At 37.6% G+C, this 13,731-nt stretch overlaps 1 protein-coding gene across 3 annotated transcripts in view; it reads left to right on the forward strand.

Annotated features, from left to right (window-relative positions):
* The window catches only part of THSD4 (thrombospondin type 1 domain containing 4), a 333,359-nt gene that overhangs the window by 178,796 nt on the left and 140,832 nt on the right, over window positions 1–13,731 (forward strand). Inside the window, exon 1 of one of the 3 annotated variants that reach the window (XM_030015389.2) lies at window positions 10,461–10,698. The exons of the other annotated variants lie outside the window; for them this stretch is intronic. Coding sequence (XP_029871249.1) covers window positions 10,627–10,698 — 72 coding nt within the window. The 5' untranslated portion in view covers window positions 10,461–10,626. Of the gene's footprint in view, window positions 1–10,460; window positions 10,699–13,731 lie in introns of those variants that run through there. 3 annotated transcript variants of the gene reach the window in all.

A 13,731-nucleotide genomic window follows, 5' to 3' on the forward strand; every position in this document is an offset into this window, starting at 1 on the left:
GCTGATCGTATAGTAAATGAAATATTTGAGGCACAGGAATGCATAATTATTTTAAGATCCTTGTTATCTAGTTTGAGCTGCATATGAATTTTCAGAATTCATATACAAGACGTCTAGCTCAAGATTTAACATAATGTATAGCTGTATGTTTCCAATTTTCTGTGGTGCAGAAATCAACCATGCACAAGAATTGGCCATTTTCTCCTTGTAAATGACATGTGTGTTTGCAAGACACCTAGAAAATCGAAGTCCAGGTATCTGCTCTACCTCAGTGCTTCCCAAACTTTTAAGCATGTGGGACCACTGTCTAGAGTCCAGACAGCTGGAAGACTCCACGTGCGCTGATAGTTCATTTCGTTCTAATGGGCAACATCTGTTTAATGTGATTACTTTAAAAACAAGCACATTTATAAGATAAACTATCCAAAAATCTATTATGTAAGCAATCAGATTTCCCCAGAATTTTGTTTTCATCAAGACAGTAAAGACACACAGTTTCTCTTTAATTAAAAGAGTTCATTCATTTTTTTTCCATGGCATACATCTGCAGAGAAAGAGAAGCCTTGTTCTTGCACTGCAGCTGTGCTTCTAATTTGTACCTTATTTGCACCAGCAGTGTAACTGATCTGTTGGTACTGTGTGTTCTTGACCTGGCATGGACCCCCAGTGATGAAAAATGAGGTAGATTTTGAGCCAGGCTAGTGTTAATTCTTTTAATTCTTTTAATTTGCAGTGCAATTAGGGGCAGGTTGTATGCTATATTATGCTCAGACCAGATGGTCTTATTGGAAGAGGTGGTCTTTGGCTCAGGAGTTTTGTAACTAGATGAGAAAAGTTGGGGCGTGGTTGCTGCCCAAAGCATAAGTTACATTACTATGAGATTAGTTCTTTCTGCTCACTTCAGGTATCTGGGTTGTGTAATGAAATTACTTTGGAAATCTTCCTCCTCTGTCTTCCTGTATTTGGTCTGAGGATGAGTGCTTAATCCAGTGTGTTTTGATCAGTATTGCAGTTAAATCTCAAGTCTTCAGCCAAGCATATACATTTCCTTTGGCAACACAACAGCTGTTTTCATTTTTTCTGTCAGAAGAAGAGAGGAGAAACCTAGTATTCCCATAAACTACAAAAAGTACAATTTGATCATGAATACAAGTCTTCCAAGATTTTCTTCCTTTCTTCTTCTTTTGGATCTAAAGTAAGCTGTGGTTCAGTACTTCTGTGACATCAGAGAACAGAGCTGCCTGTGCTACAGAATTGTCCTTGGCTCTGGTGCTCCAGCCGTATGACTGCTGGTCTGATGTTTACTTTCTTTTGTTAGGAGGAATGCTGATCTAGTCCTGTCCCCTAAATAGTGTAATGTATACAGTACTGGCTCCTTTCTCAAGGTTACCTCTATTTCAAGGCTGTTTATCTGCTGCCTGATACAGCCTCTTACCTTCTTCCTTTTGCTTAGTTGATATCTACCATTGCTAGCCCTGTATACACGTGATTAGAAATGTGAATTTTGGCATAGATACAGACTTTCAGGGCCCTGATTAGGCTAATCAGTCTTAATGGCCCTGACCAGCCTCACCCTGGTGGCCATCCCCCAACACCTCTGCTCATGGGACCAGTAGCCCCGTTTAAATTTAGAGCTGGGCCTTCAGTCCCTGCTTGAGCTACCTTGGACATGTGCCTCTCTCCAGCTCAGCCACAGCCATGCACGCACCTGGCCATGGACCCTGCTGATTTGCACCCTGATCCATGGACTGACTTCTTGGCTTGACCTTGGACCTGCCCCATCACCACAGACTTCTTCGGTGATCTTGACTCTTGTTTGACCCTGCGTGCCGCTCCTGGATCTGCCCTGCTCCGTCTTGTGGCAGTGGGACAAAGTCCTAGCCAGTGAAGGTGCCTGCCTTGCTGCCCTTGTTGGCATGCTTGACGCCTGGCTCCCCGTCCCTTTAGGGAGCAGCCAGCTGTTGTTGCTCCCTGACAGAGTTTTTGAAGGCTGACTGATACTGTTTTACTGCTTTAGTTAAGTAGTAAGCATGAAGAAAGTTGGCCAGCTTTTGCAGACCTTTTTTTTTCATCTTTAGTTGGCAGATGATGCTCATTTCTTGCAAATGTAGGTTTTACCATAGTGTTTTTCACACATTTCCTACCTGCATATTGGACTAGTATGCTATAGTTGATCCACTCTTGGGGAGGACTCACAATGATTTTCAAAGTTCTTTCTACATCTGTTTTCCCCAGTCTAAAAGAGTATCATTATGGCTTTGAGATTTCTACCGATGTAGAAGATAACAGGACAGGTAAAGTATATGCATGAAAACATGTTCTGCAAGGGCTTCCTCCTCTGAAATAATTTCAAGAACATTTCCAAGCAAAATTGTAAATTATGATTACATTTGCAGTCCTAACTGATTAGTTTTCTCTTGGAGACAGCTTGTTCCCATTGTTTTATGACGGCATGTTTGATGTAGCTTGCCATTTGCCAGCTGGACACTTGGGAAAATGTGTGTTAGCGCTAAAATCTAGTTTTCATGTGTTGTAGTTTTGGACCTGAAAAAAAGACTCTTCCTTATAATTCTGGTCATGGCCTATTACATCACGCAGTTTGGAGCTTTTTTGCCAGGACCTCTGTTTATTTGTTTTTGTAATTAAAAAATAAGTATACTTACATGATCCAGAGGCCTCACCTTTTTCGTTATTGTATCTTTAAAATACTTTCTACATGTAGAGTTAGAAGTATCAGCCTTTATCCCTCATGAAGAAGTGAAAGATTTGGAAATACCAATATTCAAATTTATATCTAGAATGTTTTCTCTAGGAGGAGGCTTACTTTTCACTGGAAATAGACATGCATTTTTTGTGTAATTTATAATAAATTTGATTTAGTTAAAGATTATTTAAAGTTTTTCGAGGGGATTTATTTTTTTAAAGGACAAACAGGCCTAGTCCCATTTCTTATTTTAGGTAAAGTATCCAAATATAGCAGTGATACCAAGTAGTTTATTCCAGTTTTGTGATAGGTGCAAAGGAACCGGTTCAAATATTTTAAAGGGTAAGGCCTGCTTTTTCCTTCAGTTCCTATTTTTATATGGCTGCTCATTTGCTACACTTCAACATGAAACACAGATCAAAATGCCTTATGTGAAAGTAGTGTGATAAGAGGTAGTTTTCTAGAAATGTGTGTCTGTTTTTTATGCATACAAAGAAAGAGATTAAGATTTTGATCCGTCAAAGAACTCTTCCTTTTGGTTTCACCACTTTTTTGTGTATAGGAAGAGGTAGAAGATGGCATTAATTATGCTGGATCGTGTGTTATGAAAATAGGTAAGAAAATAATATTAAAATAAAGTGTGAGGAGGGCCAGAATATGGTGCTAAAAACCTTAATGCCTTATTAGGAAAACAGAAGACATTGATTAACAAATGCAGAGAAAAAAATTTTTGTCACAAAATGAAATGGTATTCATAAAAATTGGTTCAAAGCATGGTGGCCACTTGTTCTGTAGTCAAAATGTAGCGTTGAGCAGAGGAAGGAATGCCTCATAAATGTTGTCTTATTCTACTTGTACTATGCAACTACTGTCTGGGGAGGCAAAGAGGTGCTTTGAGAAGTTGGGATATAAACCAGAATTCTACCATCAAAATGCAGAAAATTGGAATATGGCCATGAAAAATATGCATTCTAGCCCAGCCCTGGACAGGTGACAACCAAGGGTCTTTTCCTCCCTCTAGCACGCTGTAATGCCAGAAAAGAGAAAGGGATAATAGATTTAGTACTGAAGGAAAGATTCAAGATGATAAATCAATTTGAGGTTAATACTCAGTTCTTTGAAGGTGGACCTTTTCAGTAAAGTCTTGCTTTGTAATCACAAGTCTGAGCTTTAAAAAGTTGACTAGGGAGAAGAGGAAGGAAATCCTCAGATTTCCTTTTTAGGGTTTGAGCGTAGTTTAAAAGCACCGTGCACTGCCAGTACCATGGTAGTAAGAGGAGAAAAAGAAAATGATAATGAAGACTAACATGTTATTACTGAAGTAACTGACAAACTTCCAGTGATGTATCATAAACTTGGCTGACCTAATTATATACAAATGCCTATTTGAAACTTGCATTGCAATGCCATTTCCACAGGATGCAATAATACTTTTTTAACAGTGTACTTTCCTCACAACAAAGAAACAAAAAGATGAGAAACAGAGGAAGAGACAGAACTTGGGGTGAATTTAGATGAGAAACAAGGGGAAAAATGGGGATTGTTCAGTTTAGAAAGGGAAATAAGCAGGAATAGAAGTTAAAAGGTAAGTTGGAAAGTGGTTAACTAATAAAAGCATTAGAAGGACACAAAGTGACTGTATGGACTAATTTATTAAAACCTCTTTAAAGGTCTTTTTTCTACAGCATCTCTTTGTCTTTTCCATAACTGTACAGTGGAATCAAAAACATGATTAGACATACAGATAGATAAGAATATCCCTAGCTTCATTATGTAAGATAACGGTGGAAGACATGCTGCCTCATGCAATGGTGTATTTTGGTAGCCAGTTGATATTTCAGTTTTGGACAGAATTCTTTTATGGACATAACTATCACCTTAAAGGTTTCTTTGGACAAGAAATTATGTGAATTCAGCTAATTTCTTAATAAAAAATTACAGCAAAAGGGTACGAATAAGGTGTTGGGAGTTACTTGAAGAAGCATTAGTATCTGAAATACTTAAATTGAGTTAAAACTTCAAGAAAAAATGCTGAGGTGCACTGAAATACACGTGAGGCTCTGGGACTTGTTTCCTTCAAGGTGCTTAGTGTCTGGGGTTTGTTCTTGTAGGGCTCCATGTACTTAACCTTCAGGCTGTAATACATCGCTCACGTTTTTGACTTCTTTCCCAAGCTGTATGGGTTGTGTTTTGTTAAATGGCATGTATAACTGTCCAAATACTCCGTATTGGTCCTTCTTGTACCTGTTGTTACTTCATATGTTCTTGGTCAAGAAAAGATAGAGATGCTGATGAAATTCAGATTCAGTGTGAGTATGAGCATTCCTCTTTCAAAAGGACTGCAATAGCAAGGAGAAATGCTTTAACTGTAGAAGGGAGGGTATAGGACAGAATCTCTTGCTCTCTTTCTTCACCCTGTCTGGGCAGTGAAATGCAGAAACCACTGAAGTGGATGTAAAAGCCTCCATGGGGGTAAAGAAATCCCTTTGTCGTTCAGCTGCAGTATTTCCTGAATCCGAGAAGGCAGGGCAGGGAGTGGCATTTTTCTGCATGCATCCTCCTCAGTATATTGTTTTCACTTCAAGGAAAATACATTCTTTCTGCAGTCTAAATTCCCTGACTGCTTAGAGACACACATGAGGTGGCAAGAGAGTTCTTTATTTCAAGTGTTTAATTAAACACAAACTTTTTTTTTTAAATCAAGAAAAGTCATAGAAGAAATTTTTAGTGAAGTTTTATGGCCAGTGTCTCTCAGTAGTTCAGGCTAAAGGGCAGCAGTAATTTATTCTAACCTTAAAATATCTGAATAATAAATTCAGAAGGTAATGCTTCCTGGAAAAAATGAAATGAGATAATTACTGGAAATGCCTATCCGACAGCTTTAAATGTGGCAGCCATCTTTACACATGACTTTGTCAAGCATATAAGACTTTATCTGTTAAACTTTTGTTCCTTTTTTGTTTTAAGTAACCTGTAGATCACTAATTGGGGAAGATGACCAATTAAATAAAACCAAAATATAGTAGATTTTCCACTTGATTTTTCTTTTGTTATTCATCAGCATCTCATAATTTGCACTAAATTTCTAGTACATTCAGCCTTTTTTCTTCTCTGTTAAATTTTTATATGGAACATTGAAATAAAAAACCAACACCTTTTCTTAAATAGTAATAGAATATGCAGTGTCTACTTAATTTGCTTTTCCTGTTAATAATTCCAGGAAGATGGTGTCTGGCCAAAGCAAATTATCAGAATGATAGTTTAAATACTTGTTTTAAGAAACAGATAAAAGGCTTATGGGTTGTGCTGTAGTGGCAGACTTGTTTCAGCCTTCATCTTCCTTTAAATAGTTCATCCGTTTATGCTTCAGCTGAGTACCAGCGGACATTCTGGTCAACCCTCTGTTCCTCCCAAATTCAGTAGCATTGACTTTGCACCCGTAGTGACAAAATGTGAATTAGACTAATGATTTTTCACTTGTACATATTAATACTTGTAAATACACAGAAATCATCATTGTCTTGTTCTAAAGTAATTCAGCCAGAAATATGTAGTTATACTTCATGTTATCTTGCTTTAAGAGTTTGAGAGTTAAGCTCTACAAATGTTAAAGCTGTAGCAAGTAAAAAGGAAGTCTTTAAAATGTTGTTTTGACTCATGTTTTCTCTTACTATTACTTTTATATTAGGAATTTGGTCAGCTTTCTAAGCAAATATACCTTTAGTAGAACGAAGTAACTGTGAGTGATTTTACCTAAGCGTAGTGTTCGTGATTTCACGTGGAATTACAGGAAGGCTGATAGACCTGGAAGAGAAATTGCTTGCTTTTGATAAGTTTAACAACTTGTCTATGTTTGAGATTTAGGTGCAATTGCCTCAGGAGGTAGCTAGTAAGCAAACTTCATAAACTTGATAGATATTTACAAACTCCTTGAGACTGACAGTTAATTTGTTCACAGATGAAAGTCAGTACTTTTTTAATGAGAGCTATACTATCCAAAGATCCATTGTGTATTTTGTATATTTTAATTTCTGAGAGTAAGAGATAGGAACTTTCCTCAAAAGAGCCTGATGTCTTTTTCTGATTTTAAAAAAATATAATTTTGGATTTTCTATTAAAATTATTTTCGTAAAATAGTAACGGTATTATTTTGCTATGCTTTTATGTTTCTAAATAAAAGCAAGGATGCTTTTGTGTTGAAATTAGAGATATTTTATTTCTTCCATTTTACTATTGCAAGGTATTTTGGTTTCTCTCTCTGCTACTGCAGAACTTCATATCTCAAGTAGCTCTTCAGTCATAAACTGATTTTTTTCTATTGCACGAATAGTTTTGTACTAGCGTAGTGATTGTTGAGGTTTGCAGAGGAATTCTGATCTTGGTTGCAGCAGTGCAAGTTTGGCATAGTGTTAACTGTCAAGTTACTTTGTGCTGCAAAGAAAGGCTGTGGTTGTGCACATGCACAATTCCATCCAGTTCAGTTGGATAAAGCTTGAAAACGTAGTAGCAGGTATGGACAGATATCTTGTCTTATTACGGAGAACAGAATACCAGCTTCTGGACTTCAGGGAATTCTGCCTGTATATTTTTGTAGAGGAAAGATTAAATGCATATGGAAAGAATTAGTTATATGACTTATTAAAAGGGAATGTAGTACAGTTTTCTGTACTCAGAAACTCATCCTAATAATATTCCGTTAGACTTTGATAAGGTTTTTTATTATTTACAGAGGGTATACTGCTTTCTGGAATGATCAGCAGAGAGAAGACTAAAATCACAGTTAGTCCCAATTTTTTTAGTTTTACTTTTCTACCTGCCATTAAAAAAGAGAGGATTCGCAATTTTGTGCCTATGCTATATATTTATTCATAAAAATTAGTTCACTTTGTGAAGAACTGCACAAAAAGGCAAAGCTTCGTTTTATGGAAACAGTAGTCAATCTGCATGAGGCAACTTTCATTGCTGGAGTTTTTGTTACAAACTGCAACACCTGAAATAGTGTATTCTTTTAAAACTTTTCCAAGCACTGAAACTGTACTTTTAAGTGTCATAGTTGGAGCTATCATGTTGGAAGTGTTTTGAACTCCGGTTTAGTTGGCAGTTTGCTCACTATCCTTTTTTCTTTTGTGGTACATCTAGATATTTAAAAAATAACATGGAAGGACAGGTTGGCTTCCTGACAGGCTTTTGATGGAAAATTTCCTGAAGTTTATTTGGCTTTACATTTTTAGTCCAGAGACATTGCCATAGGCAACCTGTGTACAAAGTACCTGTAACAGCAGCTCTACATTTAGATGTCAGGACAATGGTATAACCTGCAAACCTTCAGTTTGCCTTAAAAAGGGTGGAAACACTTCTTTCATTTAGGTCTTGAAGGGAGATGTTGTATATGTGAGATCAACATAGTAGTATAGAGTTCTGGATGATTTTTGTCAGAAAGTACCATTAAGGTTATAGTGTCAAGTTTTCAAAAACTGCAGGTTTGGCTGTCAGTCACCATTCTTAAACATTAAGGTTATAGTGTCAAGTTTTCAAAAACTGCAGGTTTGGCTGTCAGTCACCATTCTTAAAACTCTGTGGCCGGCTCCCTAAGATCATTCAGATCATTCGGAAGAGCCACTCATGAGCTCCGTACTGAAACTCTCACTCTGCCTTTTTAAATCTTAAGCTTGTGCTGTTCCCTCGAGGGGAGTCAGCTGAAGGGGACTCTTCTGCCATTGAGAGCTCTAGTCCTGCTTGGCCTGCATTGCATTGCTTCCTACCTGGCATGCCCTCACTGAACACAATGCTAGCAGATAGTGGCAGTAATGCTGCCAGAACCATGGCACTGCAAGGCTGTGTAATGACTGGGGGGGGGGGGGGGTTGACCTGTGAAAGGTGGTCTGCTGATTTGAGAGGCTAAGAAGGACAGGTTTTTCTGTAGAAGTGGAGGAGACACAGCATTGTGAATCCAGCTAGGCAGGAGAAAAGATAGTACTCTTTATGCACAATAGCAGGAGCCTGTACAAGGAAAGGCCTGTGAGGGAAGAGGTGCAGTGACAATGATGTCTAGTTAATACAGGTCAGATTTAACTATGCTGGAGAACCAGATATGCAAATTCAAATACAGCACAATTTGGACTTTCAGCAGCAGTGAGAATGCTCATTTTCTATACAGGTGTAGGAGTTTGACTGTATTTAATTACAATTCTGAAAGCTCTCTAATACATAAAAGTATTCTGTTGTTATGATTTGTTTGAATTTGTGTCTTTCACCTCTCATAGCAGAGGAAAAGAATGGTTGGTAAAGCTAGTTTAAAAACAGAGTGACGAGTCTGACATATTCAGCTGTGTATACAAAGCTTACCAAATTGCAAAAAGAAATCCAATACATGGCAATGGTGTGCTTCTCAATTTCACCAAAATTTTTACTTCCTGCCTCCTAAAATCCTGAGATATTTTAAAGTACCTGTATTCTGAGTTCATGTGGTTTACTGTCTGACATATGAGACCAGGTTATTCTTGGGTCAAATTTTTGAGATTTCCCCTGCAACCATAAGGATAAGAAATATGTATTTACATGAAAGATGAGAATATAGTGTGATTTCTTGACTTCAGGAGTTGGAACTTTAAGGAAGACATAACGTCTCACATTCCCATGATAAAATACTTAAATAGGCAACAGTAAAGTCAGAAGAAGTTAAAAAGTAAAATGAGAAAGGGAAGGAAAAGGAATACAGGACTGGAGTGTCCTGTATGTGTTATAGACCAGTTGTTCTCTCCTGTTGTTGAATGTGATAGATCATTGGGGTTCAAAACTTGTTTTATATTCTGTATTTTTATGTTACTTAGTTTACTATAAGAAAATGTCTATTGCGTAGAGATTACAGACATACTCAACTAAAGGGAAGCCCTCCAACTTCTATAGTCTGTTTCCCATTTTACTAACTCTTGGGACAAATATTCAGTGGTCTGCTTGCAAGGTGTAATAATTCAGCTTTGTATCAGGCTTTCAATACTGCTTTATTCTTTACTTGAAAATAGGTCTTACTCATCTTCTAAAAAAAAGATTTTTAGTTTCAAAGGCTTGCACTTCTTGCTTAGTCAAAGCAGGTTATTTGATGGGTTGGACTGTTACAAATCAAAATTTCTTTTATTCAGCTATAATTTGAAAAAGAAAGAGAGATTACATCCATATCCTGCTCCAGGATTATCCTAAAGGATGAGTGTCCATTTCAGGAAGCAGTTGTGACATTCTTGAGGGCGAATGGACACTTGGGTTCCCTGTAGGCCAGGAGTAGGAGGTAGTAGATTCTGACCGAGTCCTTGGCAGGATCAGGCCATTCAGGTTGCAGGATTGTGCTGATGGAGGGCTGACTGTAAAACCATAGGCTGCTTCCTGGTTAGATTTTGATTTATGATTTATTTATTATAAACTTCTTCATTAAAAGGAGGTGCTGTGCCTTTAAGTAGCACATGCCGTCTAACCATCAACAGGCATCTTTTGCAAGCTGCTTTAGCCTGTTTCTCCAATCATGCCTGCCTAAGTCAATAACGCATTGCCAAACCTCCTCGTGCATTAAAGGTTACCGTTTAGCTTGTTCCATGAATCACAGCAGATGCATAACTTGGCAGTGACCATTTCTGTCCCTCCCCTTCTTTGCTTTATACTAACTACAGCCCCCCAGCTCATTGCTGGCTGAGCCCCCTCCCCCAGCAGGGAGAAGTCATTACATGAAGAGATCAACTTACCAGTTGTCTTCAGAGCAGTGGCTGAGAGCAAAGCTCCTGGTCGTACAGTGAGTGCGATAGAAAGGGGGAGAGGGAGAAAGAGTCGGTACCTAGAAGAACTAGGGGCTGATACTGAGACACAAGTGCATCTGCTAGCTGTTAGTACTTGGCAGAGGGTTTTCTCCTCCAGGGTAGCTCTAACTTTGGGTAATAATGTTTGTCAGCTACCTGATACTAACGTTGCTCTGCTTTCAAACAGCAGTGTTAGCAAGACCTGGGAGCGAGGTAAGCAAAGTATAATGTCTTGTCAAAAATCGTCTTGTCAGAGTTGTATTTTCTTCCTATCTGTTAAGACGGATTGTGAATGATTTTTGTGTTGCTAGACATTTTAGAATTGCATTGTTTGCTTCATGTGTAAAAAGCTATTGTTTTGTTTTGGTTTAGGCTTTGGGGGTTGTTTTGTTTTGGGGGGGGTGTTTGTTTGGAGGGTTTTTTGCGTTTTGGTTTTTTTTTGCAAAAGCCTATAGGTACTAAGGGAGAGTAGTTTGAAAGTTAGCTTCTTTTGATTTGATATACAATATGCTTTCTGTGAGAGATGACTAATTTGTGAATTTTTCTTTACTAACATGCAGAGAAATACGATACTCTTTGCAGCAGTAGACGGTAGTGTTCTGTTCAGATTTTCTACAAAAACCGTGCATGATTACAAAAGTTTTTACAAAGGATGTATTTTGGGGATGTGAGCATGTAAAAGTTCCAGGTTCCATTACTTTAATAACAACCTTTTTGTGCAAATATATGTAATGTTTAGTATGTGGCAGGGCAGAAAGAACTTGTATTTTTTTAAACTGTATGTCGGATCTTTAAAGAGGGACTTTATGCATTCTTAATATAAGAAATCTTAAGTAATGGAATAGAACAGCCCTTGCTATGCTCTGAAAAGTTGCTACTTGATTTATGAAGAGCAGTTTTCCAGGTTTTTGTTCTCATCAGAGCAGTTTTTCATCAAGTTCTTATTTCATACCAAAGCAGAAAATTTCACCTACTTCTTTGTCATTTAGGAAATAATTTATCAAGCATAGTACTATTAGATACAAAATATTCCATCTAATGAAGTTACTAGGAGAAAACACATTTGATACTCATTCTCCCTCACTCTAACGGAAATGTGATGTATAGTTATGCATTTTAAAGGAATCATTGGATAGTTTTGTTCCGTAATATGCCTGCCTTAAGTAAATCTTCTGAAAACAGTGATTCTGCTTTAGAGCTTTGTCTTTTGTTAGCCCTGTCATAAGTTTATAGTAGCCTAATAAAGTCCAGAGCAATTACTTTCCCTGGTAAAAGAAAGTGGAAGTGAACTGGAAAAAACACCTTGTCCAACAGTCTGTGGTTGACGCTCTCTGTAGTTCGTATGTAGCTCATTTATAGATATAAACTGTATTTTGCTTTCAGGGTGTTTTAAAAAGAGAAGTTGTAATGGTTTTGATTCAAGAAAATGTCTTTTAATGAATTCTTGTGCTGCCTTTGATCTAATTAAAGCAGGGCAAATTTTCAGCAGAGGCTCAGGGGATTTAAATGGATTGATGATCAGAGCAACTGGAAGCTGATCATTGCCCTCTAGTTGTCACTGAAGTTTTTAACTTCCTGGTTGATTGTTACGGAGCACAGAAAATGATAGATGGACTCACCTTGTCCAGACTGAGGGACCTTAAAATGTGTGGTGGCTCATATGGAAAATATTTCTGTCACCACCACATGCACATGTGGTCTTCAGAGATCCATATAAAGAACAAATCTAGAGCAGCAGCAGTGTTGCCTGCCAATTATCCTCGTTAGCAAGTAAAATAAAAGCAATGCTGTGTTCTTACCTGGAAATGAATTTCTGCAGTAAAAGCGCAATGTGGAATGTTTTAGTGCTGTGATCCATATGCCAAGTACTTTAAACTGTAGTGTTCTTCTTAGTTTTTCAGCTAATACAGCAGACAGAATATGAGAAATGGCCTGTTACTTTATCAATGAATCTTAGGTTGTAGGTTTTAGTAGGTAGTGAGAAATTTTTTCCTTTATTATGTTCATATGGCTAATTTTGAAAATCATATAATAAAAATATACTGTCTACTATTATTAATATAGTAATTCTTTGTCCTGTATTGTAAGAGACCACCCGATTATTTTGTGCATTTCCCTGCTCCAGCTGCAGAACCTTGGCTACATAAATATTATTTCTCTAGGAAATTACTCAATTAAGTTTTTTTCCCATGGTGGATGGACAGTGAATTAAAGACAGGGAAAATAAGTGAGAAGCCATTTTTAAAAGGAACCTGTATTGTAGTTTTGTGCTCCTTTGAACTGTTCTGTTTACTTCTCAGAATATTTTAATTGATTTATAGGTATGTATTTCTAAAAGTTCTGCTCATAAAAGTGTCGGTTTGTCATAGATTATAAAGTCAATGGGAAGTTGCTTTTCTTGCCAGCTTGCGCTCTCTGTATTTTAATGCTACAGAACTTTGACCGTTCAAGAAACAGAAAATTACAAAAATCCAACTGTTAGGTTTTTACCCCTATAATTCTTAAGGAACCCCTAACACTTGTTCTAATGTGTGTATAATTATGTTCTGCTTTTCATTTGTTGTTAAGGAATGACTTGGCATGAAGTCAGTGAAACTGCATTGCATCACTTTTCCATTCAGGAGGGAAATAAGGGTGTATAGCTTTGCAGCTTATACTGTGTTTGCAGTGGCCAAACCAAAATTTTTTTCGTGTGCTTCTTAGGAAATGAGCTTGACTCTCTTCATCCATAGCTGGGAGCTCTAGCTAGTACCTCCTTCCAGGATCAGCCTTGCTAGATAGTCAGATTTCAGCTTCCTTCTCTCTGGGTTGTCCAGGAGCAGTTGTCCTCATCAACAGACTGTACTGCTATCTTCTGTGACTGAGAAAGAGCTAAGGCTAAGTTGGCATCAGATGGGAAACCTGTGTGATGAGGATTTAGAAAGTAAACATGAAGCAGTGTAAAGATGTGATACTATGCAGAATGCAAAAGGCCTGAACTAATTTCAAAACAATACTTAGTTAAGGTTTCCTCCTTCCCACTTCTAATCTGGTGGTTTGGAATCATCTCTAGCATGAAAATCCTTGGTTTGACTAGATACATTGGGCTTGAGAAGTCTTTGAGCAACTAGAGAGTCTTCCTGAGCAATAACCTATCCCCGTATTTTCAAGTCTTCCTAAGCACATCATTATTCTTCACTCATTGTCAAGCAGGTAGCCTTTTAAATAGTTTTCTCAGTATACTTGATAGATACTTGTATTTTCAGA

Source organism: Aquila chrysaetos, chromosome 5, assembly GCF_900496995.4.
Source record: "Aquila chrysaetos chrysaetos chromosome 5, bAquChr1.4, whole genome shotgun sequence".
Classification (NCBI taxonomy): domain Eukaryota; kingdom Metazoa; phylum Chordata; class Aves; order Accipitriformes; family Accipitridae; genus Aquila; species Aquila chrysaetos.